Consider the following 11,540-nt stretch of genomic DNA (forward strand, 5'->3'; position numbering starts at 1 on the left):
ACCGCGGCCGGGATCGAACCCGCGTCTTTCGGGTCAGCAGCCCAGCGCCATAAGCACTGAGCCACCGCGGCGGGGACCACACTAAAACATGTGGACACAGAGGCTCCAGTGTCAGGTGCTCTTGAAGTTGCTTGGACAGGCACCTTGTTTTTTTTTTTCATGAATTCAAGTCTTTGTTATTTTCTCTTTGGTTGCAGCTAACAGGTGGTGCATTCAGTCATTTGCAGCTTTTGCATCATAGTCACACGAGTTAACACTAACGCTTCCTGCAACGTGTTGCGATTATTTTCCCAGCAGCAAAAAGAAAGACGCCTCGTCACTCCGGCATGATGGTCTGCGTGGTCGGGGAGAACTTCGTGCATCCGGAGGTCTTTTCTTTGTCCTTCTGCGACTACGCCATCTATACGTACCTCGTGGCAAAAGACGGTGACTTCCTGCCGCTCTACGGAAACAAGTCCTGGAAAGCATTCAAAAAGGTCTCCTCATCAGTACAGCTCATTCTTTTGCGTTAGCGAACAGAACTGACCATGCGTCTCTCATTTCTTTAACAATCTCGGTGCCCTTTATTATACAACCAGTCTCGCAAGCGAAGGGGATACAATGATTGCATTGTTTGTCGTAACTGGGCTGCTATCACTGTGAACCTTTTATTCTCTAATTGCACAGATATCTTTGAGAAAAGGGCTTTCTCATTTTGGCTAAGATTTTATACATGGGCGCGATTTTGCGATTTGTCTTGCTCTTCATGAGCGGGTTCTTGTATGCGCAGGCCATTGCGTCCAACCGAAACATGTCGCCCGGACTCAGTTTTTCGGTCAGCGGCGTTGGTGAGCAACGCAACACCGCGTCCTCCATCCCAGACATGGGCGTGCAGCTCATAGAGCTTGTATATACCATGAACGTGTCAGCCATGGGAGTGTTGGATTTTCCACGTCACCACAGCATCAGCACCAACACCCTGCAGCCAATGTTTGCGGCAAGTGTTCGGACTCCTTATAATAATGAACAAGTGGCAATACATCGCACTTACAACGACGCTCTCTGTAGTACGATGAACCTTGCGAGCCGAAATAGGTCAAACCGGGCACTTTTTAAGACTATTACTTTTGGTATGCTTCTCCATGGCAGTTCTGGATGCGGACGAGAGCAGAGTAAACGCCTCCAAATTTTCCTGTTGCGTCACAAAATTGGTAGTGATAGTCATTTCCTTTCAGTATCTAACCTTCAAAGTTACCCTGAAAATTATCGTAATCAGTCTAAATGCGTTTGCTTGACAAAGGCTTCTGCCATTTTTTTTCACTCAGCCTTGTCCCGTGCCAGCCGCGGCCACCCTTCCCTCGCAAACTTTCTAGTCTCATCCGCCCACCTCTCTTTTTGCAACCCTCTGTTATACTACTGGCCTTCCACTGGAATAAACTGCTTTCCTAACGGACCGTCATTTATCTTGCCCTGCCCATGCCCAAGATTACTTCTTGATTTAGACCAGGATGTGAGTTACTCGCGTGTGTTACCTCACCACCTGTCCTCTTAGCCTGTTTCTTAGCTTTAGACCCATCAATTTCTTTTCGATAGTTTGCTGCGTTTGTGAGGTATGCACGATGCTTTTGAGGAACATATAAGGCTCCAGGCTGAAACAAAGGGCAGAAGAATGTGCTGTGGGTAATTGTCTTAGGCTGTGCGCAAGACAGCATTACGTTTTTCGCCATATTTTAGTTTGCTGGTTTTTTTTTTTTCAACAAACTTTTTTTTGATTATTTGGACATTGTGTATATTCAATTTGGACAGCGTTGCGTTGAACAGTTGTGTGTTCGAGGCTTTTATCTGCCATAGTAGGTTCGCTGCAAGCGTTCTCGCCCCCCGTAGAGTCTGCTCAACGCACTTGGCCCTTAGAAAATATAATATGTGTGTGCAACCTAACTAAAGTAACCATGTGGAAGATAAGGTATAAAATTCTAATTATTTTGTAAGTCACGTTCGACGCTGTACGCATGGTAAGCCATTGAAGAATTATCCTCTCAGCTGGCTGGCGTGCTACGGGTTGTCTTACTGAAAAAATAGTTACTGTACTGATTCCTTCTTCATTTCAACGCACCGGCATGGCACATTTGTGTTGGTTAAGCTCTCAAATGAGTCAAATGCGACGTTGTACTTCCAGGCCATGGCGAAAGCGCTGACGGTGCAACACCACGCTGAACCCGTGACGTTCTTGGGTGTGTGGCTGCACACCACAAAGCTTGCCCAGCGCTTTGTGTACGAGGTATCGGCCATGACGTGAGTACACATCCTAATGCACTGCTCGATAGAAAGGCGTTCATTAAAATATTTCAGCACAGTGATCATAGGTTTGGAAGACAGTAGTAAGCGTAAAACGTGCGGAGGATGTGCATTGGATACAACTTTGTTTTCCTCTTGTCCGTCTACCCACAAAAGCAATCAGACCTCAAACACATTTTTTTTTCCAACGGACCAGAGGCCTGCCTACCAGCAGTTCAGCTCTAAGCCTACTTTGCGGCAATTAGTTGTGAGCCGCATCCGCTGCAAAGGACAAAAAACGATGATAAATATTGCGGTCGCACGGGCAGTCGACGATGTGTACAGTGCGGCAGGTGGACCCACAAGTTTAGTGATACGAGCAGAATGAGGGGCTTTTGGTTGGGAAGCAGTCGCGTAAACATTGCATTTCGTATAGAGTGAACAGTAAGTTTCTTGAGACGTTTGGATGATATTGAGATATTTGGATAGTCGGGTATTGGCAAGTATCACATAGGGTAGCTTAAACAAGAGCAGCTTAAGGATTTTATACGCTCATGGTAGAGGATTGTTGCCTCGTAAAACGGTAATATGCACAAAAGTTTCATTATTTTCCATGACCTCAATGAACTCCCTACTGGTGTTGCGCGCAAAATTAAACATAAGAAACGGCCTTCGAAAGCCGCTGTAGTGTTCCCTGCAGGAGAACCAATTTTCATATCACCAATTAGGTCATTTCCTAATATTAATAGTGATACCTGCTTTCTCTTTGGTCCGCTATGGCAAACAACAAAGAGTGATTATCTATGTTCTTGTCGCAATACACACAGCAGACGACACGCAGGTGTCGTCTGCTTGGGTTACCCAAAATTCACCGCAGAGTCTTTAGATTCCTATTTTTCCTACATGCTTGATCAAGGGGGCGTTTCACGTGTTGACGCTCACAGTGAACTCCTACATCAAGATTACAAGCGCAAGTAGTTTTGACCCACGGGCGAGCACTGTAAATCGCAATAATTAATATAGTCGGCAGCAATGTTTTAGATGTGTGGGCTCGATAAGCATTCAGCACTGTCTAATGGTCTAGAAGAAGGGGTACGTGTACCCGCTCATTATTGCAATCATTTCAAATTATTGGTCGGTGTGAGGGCGCCGATGTAACTGGTGCTTGCTAAGGGTGTGCGCATATAACTTTAAATCAAACACTAATTTCATAGCATTGCTACCAATGCCAATACGAGCAGCGTCTCTATAAATTAAATCAAATAGGAATCGTGCCGAACAGTGGAAAATCTGAGTCGTATACGAATGGAACAATCGCACGAATATTCGCTTCTTGTGCGAATACTTGTGCATACGAATAATCGGACGAAAAAACGAAGTGACAGCGGCGATACTGCGGTGCGCAGCAATAGCTCATGTAGTTATTGCTGTAACATGTTACAGCAATAACTGTAACAATAGCTGTAACATGTTACAGCAATAACTGCATGAGCTATAGCTGCGATCATGCGACCGGCGATCATACGGTCCTAGTGATTAAGCGTAGAAAGTTGGGCTAGTTGGTTGGTAGTACTATTGTGAGACATTTCAGCGGCTAAAAAGACAGGGACGAAGGTAGACAAGACAGGACGAACGCCGGACTTCAACTGAGGTTTATTTCACAAACAGCTATAATATACAAAAGGGGGCGCAAGGAAAAGTAATCAGGGCCAAGATAAACCCATAATCCAAAAAAATGCAGAACGCGCCTATGACATGCCACTCATGTTTGCCACATCGGCGCACCTACTATTTATCGCCTACCTGGCTGAATCCACCCGTTCGCCTTCAGGTAATCTATTTCTTTTTTGCGTAGCGCCACAGAAGGGCTGCTGGCGCAGTTTTCTTTATCATTGATAATGCTGAACGCTTCAAAAATTTCTCGGCTCTTTTGAGTCTTAAACTAACGCATCACACTTGTTCTTTCTAAAAACGCCTTGCATGCTGGCTTGTGTGACCTAGCTAGGTCACCTAGCTGACCACATTCGCCGTTGCTCACAGAAGCCAGCATGCAAGGCGTTTTTAGAAAGAACAAGTGTGATGCGTAAGTTTAAGACTCAAAAGAGCCGAGAAATTTTTGAAGCGTTCAGCATTATCAATGATAAACAAAACTGCGTCAGCAGCCCTTCTGTGGCGCTACGCAAAAAGAAATAGATTACCTAAAGGCAAATGGGTGGATTCAGCCAGGTAGGCGATAAATAGTAAGTGCGACGATGTGTTGCGCACCTACTATTAGTGAAGATCAGTGTTGCGTCTTCTTGGGTGCACCCAAGAAGACGCAACACTGATCTTCACTAGGACCGTATGATCGCCGTTTCGGTGATATCTGGGTTTTCGGATTCATTTAACTGTCTGGGGTTCTTTAACGAGCGCTGATATCACACAGCACATGCCTGGCTTTGCATTTTGCCTCTATTAAAATGCGGCTTTGACAACCGGGATTCCGTCCCGCGACAAACAGCCAAACGCGAAAGCCATTGAAACACAGAGCCGAGTTTTATTAACTGATATGTATAGCAAAATTACATTTTGCCTTTGATGACTGAAGCGAAAATTAGCCGTCTAATTCGTGCTAGGCCTAGATTATTCCACTGCAGGATTGCATTGCCAGCTGACTGGTGATGGCCCCATCTGGCGCCAACACCGCGATTCTTGCTTAAAAGACCCTGTACCGCGCGGCGCCGGCAATTCTTGACGCCGGGAAGCATGCGCTAGAAACTCTCCCAGAGTAACAACTCTGTGCCTTCGCAAAGTCGTTATTCTGGGTAGTAATTTAAAAAAAAAAACCGCGGCAGTTAGTACTACTTCACTTGACGATATTTGAAGTAATACTTGCAACAACAACGCACGAGGGCACCTACGTATGGGCTGTAGCCTTGGTGGACAGAATCGTGACAGACATTGAGACTCGAAAATGTTGTTGTTAAATGCGCTCCTGCATTAATAAACTAGCCCTCATCTCAATATATAATAGGGGCGAGAGCGCTGAGCCATGACTGATCAAATCGGGCATAAAGGCAGAGACTGCTAAACCGGCCTCAACCCTGCAGCGTCAAACAATTTTGAACTCCGTGTTGGAGTGTCGTGAATGCCTGCACACGAACGGACAGCGTCGTGGCGCTGAATACAGCTTTCCCCACAGACCGAACTTGGCCACATGCTGCGCGACGTCGGAATGCGTGCCCCTTTTTCAACGTTCCTCCAAGAAAACTTGCCTGCGCCTTACTCTCGGACCGTTTGCTCGGACACTGCTCAGGAAGTTGAGAACATATTCAGTTAGTTTCTTATAATTTTAAACACGCACTTTGATTAATTCAAGCAATCGAATGGCAGGAAATGTTCAATTTGCTATTCCAAAATTTTTGAACATATGCACATCTCTAGTCCATGAGCCTACCCGCTTTTGCTAAATCTTTTCAGCCTAGAGTACGCACGCTTCTTCCTTCCTCCTTTCACCTCCTCACCCCTTTCATCGCGATGCAGTTCAGACGGCCACTCTAAATGAAGCTGCTACTGCGCCTCTCCGCCTAACCGTGTGCCATTTCGCCGATAACAATGCGGCGAACTTTATCGTAAAACATTTTTTCTCTCCATTAAATAGAAACTGTCGGATGTTGTATCCATTTCTGATCTTTCCACTTTTCAGGGATATCAACATGATCATCCTACAAACCCACGTATCCGAGTCTCTAGTGTCCGAAGGTCCCTGCGTTTCTTTTCCCATAAGCATGATATCTCCCAGCCAGAACCAGCAGCTTCCAAATTTTGTAAGTACGTCTTCGGAAATGAACATATGAAGGAAGCAAACTGCCACCGATAGCGTGGAAAGCATAGCGGAATGATTCTATTATTGTTTTTATTAATTTTTAGAGTGTGTACAGGTGGATTTTTGGCAAGGCAGACGTTATTTATGTCATTAAAAGACGAATAATTAAAACAAATAATAAACCTACAAGTTTATTTTAAATTTTAGATTATTTTAGATTATATTTTGCGAGCTGGTACTGTACACAAAAGCCTGATGTAAATGCCCGTGTTTTAATAACAGCCTTCCAGTCGAAGCATAAACCTTCTGTTAAAAAATCTCTGCCTCTCCCGTAACCGAGAGTGGAGTAAGCATGAAATGTTTACGGGCATAACACATTGGTTGTAGATGGTACTAGTCAAAATCTTGAAATGGGTCTAGTGTTCAACACACCACACCACACTCTTGTTGCGTAGAAGCGATCGCCTGCAATAGTGCGGGCTTAGGTAGGCAGCCGCGAACCGTGGCGGCCTTGTAGCTTTCGTGAGCGGCCGCATAATCATGGCGTTGTCGGCAGGGGCGAGCAGTCTTCTGCTGTGGCGTATCACTCGCAAAGCGATCGCTTTCCGCAAGACGCTTCCTATCTCTCCTTTCATCAGACTCCATTGCGCGGCTTAAGCAGCTGTGACGGTGGCGGCAATGAAATGCAGGACGATGCAGAAGCGTACGCGGACACGACGAGACGCAGGCCTGACAAGAATGTATCTGCAGCGCGTTCGAATACTCCGCGAGCGTGCATACATCTGCCAGCCAAAGGGGGGAACCTTCATGAGCTGAAGGCCCAGTGGCCGGTATTTTACATGCTTGAGTGTGGGACCGCAGCGCCATCCTTGGGGACGGCGCGGTAGCGCGGCCCTCTCAGAGAGTCTCGTTAAATCTCGTACGGTGCCCGGATGCTCTCGTTTCAGTGCCCGAATGTTGGCTCTCGGTATCGGCGTGATGTCACCACAATGCCGACAACGGGAGCTAAAAGCATTTGATGCTTAAAATTGATAGATTCAAATTAGTCGCTCTCCCTTTCAGAGAAGCTTGAGAGTTAAAGCCTTTGTACATAACTGCAGCCTGTTTCTAGCTCAGCTCGAACGGTTAAGCGCGCACTGTTGCAGACAGCTACAGCGGATGGCACTAAGTATGCTAGAGTCGTCATATTCCTGATTACAAAAAGTATTAGAGTCATTATCACTTTTCACTCAGCGTTACTAGCTGAACACATTTCTTCGTATTTTTTTACCGGAGTGACAGTTTTTAGTTGCTATCGACACTTGTTCCGAATCTCAAGCGTGCGCACTGTGTCATTGTTTAATACTCAACGTGTCATTCTTGAAGGAAACTGCATTTTCTTAACCAAATCAAAAAACGTTGTAACCGTGCGAAATGACGAGTGCATAGAGTTAAAATGTAGAGAAAGCAGCTGTGATACTTTACCTTACCGGATGTACTGTGATGTATAGCCCACAATAATTAGCAGGCCGTTTGTTTTTAAATGTGAATCCACGCTGTGTTCCTCAATGCAGGAGGTAGCCAAGCGAGCTGCGGCGTCTTTGCGTGCTCGAGGCGACAAATTCCGCGTCCTGTTCTCGTCCACGCTGGGGGCGATGGTGTACGCCGGCGCACTGCACTCTGCGGAGCCGTCCTCCGCTCAAAAGGCCTGCGAGAAGGCCTACATGGTTGACAGCGATTTCACGTGCCGCATCAACGTGTCTCACGCAAAGGAGATGTACGACGAAAATGGAATGTATGCCTACTTAACCTACCAGTCTGATGGCCGCTCCTACTTCATCACCTTGGAGACCAGCAAGTCGTTGCAGGACAAGGTAGTTCACTTGATTCATTTCCAGCACGAGAACTAAGCACTCTTGGTGCGGGTCGAGCGGCACGACGTTCAAAAGCGTCTCAATGAATCCACATCGCGGTTTCATTCCACACCTTTAAACCTAGGCAGAAAGACAAAAATATATCACAAGTGATGATGCTTTAACAACTCTTTGCGGTATTCAAAACAGTCACTGTGTTGCTTACCTTAGGTACCGGAGCGAGTTGCGTCTGGAAGTTAATAGACCCTTTATTATTGAATTGCAAAGTTAGATTCAAGTACCGTTATTGAGAAGGCATGTCGGTACAACTGCTCAAGGTGTGTGTGTGTAAAAAATCTTCCCTCAATTGAATATAGGCAGGCTATAAAATTAGACGTGTAGCAGGTCAGTCACGGAAATAGTCAACACTGAACCGTCACTGCGGACATTCAGCGAGCATACAGCTTTTGTCTATCTGGAGACGGGGGCAGACGATTGTTTCGTACTTGAAACAGATTTTCCTCGCAAATTAATTTTGGCTGTAGAAAAAATTGTCGGCGGTTTTAGCAATATGCCTACGAGAAAGAGATCGAAGAATAAAACAGCTTGATGCTTAGTAAGTGTTACTGAGATCTGGTTATGGTTTATGGGGTTTAACGTCCCAAAGCGACTAAGGCTATGAGAGACGCCGTAGTGGAGGGCTCCGGAAATTTAGACCACCTGGGGATCTTTAACGTACACTGACATCGCACAGTGATCTCGTTCAGTTCCTCCCCTAGAGGGCCGGAACAGAAGGTAGGGGGTAAAAAGCCATGAAAGGGCAAGGAAGCACATGTGCTTGTAAGAGATCACAGTGCATTCTCCAAGGCGTTCGCTCTGGTCTGTCGCTTTGAAAAACCGCAAGGGTGACCTGATAGCTTTGTCAGCTGACGTACGACAGACGTAATAATAGATCTTCATTTTCTCGGCGGCCACGCAGATGTCACAGCGCTCTGAAAAGCAACCGCTTTTCTAAACAGTGCCGGAGACAGTAGCGAAAAAAGTCTCTTTCTGCCTGGCCTCTAGACAGGGACCTGAATAAATAACCAAAGCTTAAAATCAGAAAAAAAAGGGATATATGCAAAAGTCAGCACTGTCAGATCATAGCGGATACCTGCTACTGCAGCTAGGAGCATGAATATGGCAGTTCTTGGACCGGCAATTGCAAAGAAACTCAGCCAGACGATCACTTAATTTGCAGCAGAAGCTGGTACAAATGTTCAGTTAAATGCTGTCACATTCCAATGTTCAAGTGACATAAGTGCCCCATCTTTTTTCACTGGGCACGCAAATCAGCAATGTGCAAGCTTGAGCGTGCAGCCGACATTTCGAAAACAAACTGCGTGGAATTAGACAAGTATTAAGGCAAAAGCCTTTAATGCCTCATGCTGTCGTTAGCAGACGCGTCGGCAGAAGTGTCGACAGACGCGTCGGCAGGAGGGTCGACAGACGCGTCGGCAGGAGGGTCGACAGACGCGTCGGCAGCCGTGTCGACAGACGCGTCGGCAGATTCGTCCGCCTTTCGGCGTCACTGCTTAAAAGGTTTGGTTTGGTTTATTGGGGTTTAACGTCCCAAAGCAACTGAGGGTAAAAAAAAAGGCTTAAAAGGCTCAAGGTTCCAGCATGAATAAAGGCGCATCTAGTGAATGCATGGGCTTCATAAATAAAATAAAAGGAGTAGTCAAGAAAAGAAAAATAAAAAATAATAAGTAAACAAAATAAAAACAAAATAAAAAGAAGCTGTGAAAATAAAAATAAAAACAATAAAATTAAGAAAAGGAGCAAAAAAATAAAAAAAACAAAATATGAAAAATAAAAAAGTAAATAAAAACAAACAGTGGCCAAGAAACACTTTCGCTTTGCAGCACTTTAGAGAGCCAAAGTGTCCCCCTGAATTTTTTAGATGAAAGTTAACTCAGCCCTGACTACAGAATAAATTTATTCAATGTACTTTGGCAAGAACATAAGGGGCTGCCAGGACTGCAAGCCTGAAAACATGATAACGAAAGAAGAAGTAGGAAGAGCGCTAGCGAAGAGTGTTCTTCTGTGCTCATTTACGTTTCATCATCTAGACTCGCAATGAGAATTGAGTTTACCTTATATACTATAAGAAGGCGCTGTCTGCGCCAGTGACAATAACACAGAGAACGCTTACCTTCTCTGACAGTCTACTGGAAGCGCATGACAATCTGCTCAGTCAAGGTATCAGCTTCAAAACTGCCCACTGCACTGCAACGTTTCCATGTTTCTGCTGTGTCACTAAATATGCTTCCTAAGCCATAGCTGCTACGGTGGTATTTCATTTAATTTAATTATTTTCCCTTAAATTACAAAAAACTGCAGCGAAATTCTAGAAATACAGCTTGAAATACTAGTCCGTTTCAAGTCAGCCGTCGGAGAAAGTAAGGATTGTTTGTTGTCATTACTGGCGCAAGAAACATCCTTTTTTGTATGCTCGTCAAAATGTGAATGGAAAGTGCTAGTTTAAACATCAAGGACGAAGCGGCAAATGCTCTCAAAGAGGCCCACATGCCAACGACCGCGAGCGATCGTTGTGAAGCCGTTGTTAATCCGTTTGTACCCGCTGGGGTGACACCTGAAGGGGCTGGCGGTTGGAAGTGGATTAACTACGCGTTAACAGCAACGTCACGAGGATGGCTCTATGCCATTGCCTGGAGGTACTCTCTAAAGGTTCATTTGCCGCTACATTCTTGAATTGTACCGGACTATGTCTCGTGAAACAGCCGCCCTTTCTTATAACATTTCATGAAGTTTGCCGCTAGCCGCGGCCATTTTATGCTAACAAATTTCTCGTGCTGGTTTCTGCGACTCTTCTCCAATCTCTGCATGGCGTAATTATTTCCTAGAGCGCACTTCATTTATACAAAAGCGCAACGACGAATTGCTAGTATGAGCGTGAATCAGGCCACCTGTGAACTAATGGTGCATTGTTTGCTGCTAGGGCCGCTTTACGCATTAACTGGATGATAGAATGGTGCCAAATAAACGCCGAGTTTATGTGGGAAAATAAATAGCGGCGAACGCGCCAAATGGCGCTGGTTATTTAACGAACGGACAAATAATTCTGTTTATTTTCGTCATGCAGATGGACTTGTACATAGCGGACGTCTCGGACGGGTGGGCCCTGTTCGAGGTGCAGCGGGATGTTTGGAAGCCTTGTGGCCGGGAAAAAGACTATGTGCGCCTTGCAGCCATCCAACAAAAAGTTCGCCTTCGCGTGCCATGATCTAAAACCAGGCGGAGACCACACGAACTTGTCCCGGCCTCATATGCACGGTTCGCGATCCTGATTCCGTCTCCAGGGAAATTCCTCATCCAGCAATAAGTAACTGTTAACTTTTCTGTTTGCGTAAATGCCCCCAGTGAACGTGATCTTCTTTAATAAAAAAGACGTGTTTTTATTCAAGGTTGCACTATAGTTCTCAGAGTTTAATTCTTATAGGCTCCACTCTTGCGTCCATCAGGCTTAGTGATACTGGGTGTTTCACCAAATATCTTACAATTTCTTAAGCTAAACTTTTTGAGTTGAAGAGCGATTTTTTTTCACTATAGCAGTGTGAGTGGTGTAGCATATCCGAATGCAGCTAAGG

The 11,540-nt window shown here is 45.4% G+C and overlaps 1 protein-coding gene across 1 annotated transcript; it reads left to right on the top strand.

Annotated features, from left to right (window-relative positions):
* Nucleotides 1–326: 326 nt before the first annotated feature.
* LOC149340683 (uncharacterized) lies at nucleotides 327–11,176 on the top strand. Its single transcript, XM_089551166.1, has 6 exons — nucleotides 327–476; nucleotides 770–976; nucleotides 2,156–2,271; nucleotides 5,939–6,059; nucleotides 7,612–7,911; nucleotides 11,036–11,176. The coding sequence occupies exons 1-6, from the start codon at nucleotides 327–329 to the stop codon at nucleotides 11,174–11,176; spliced, it is 1,035 nt and encodes a 344-aa protein (XP_089407292.1).
* The last annotated feature ends 364 nt before the right edge of the window (nucleotides 11,177–11,540 follow it).

Source organism: Amblyomma mixtum, chromosome 6, assembly GCF_055824585.1.
Source record: "Amblyomma mixtum isolate Tamu chromosome 6, ASM5582458v1, whole genome shotgun sequence".
Lineage (NCBI taxonomy): Eukaryota > Metazoa > Arthropoda > Arachnida > Ixodida > Ixodidae > Amblyomma > Amblyomma mixtum.

Coding starts and splice junctions, on each gene's coding strand:
- LOC149340683 (XM_089551166.1), top strand. CDS start 327: ATGATGGTCTGCGTGGTCGGGGAGAACTTCGTGCATCCGGAGGTCTTT. Junction 977..2,155: donor CCCTGCAGCCAATGTTTGCG/GCAAGTGTTCGG, acceptor TTGTACTTCCAG/GCCATGGCGAAAGCGCTGAC. Junction 7,912..11,035: donor GCAAGTCGTTGCAGGACAAG/GTAGTTCACTTG, acceptor TTCGTCATGCAG/ATGGACTTGTACATAGCGGA.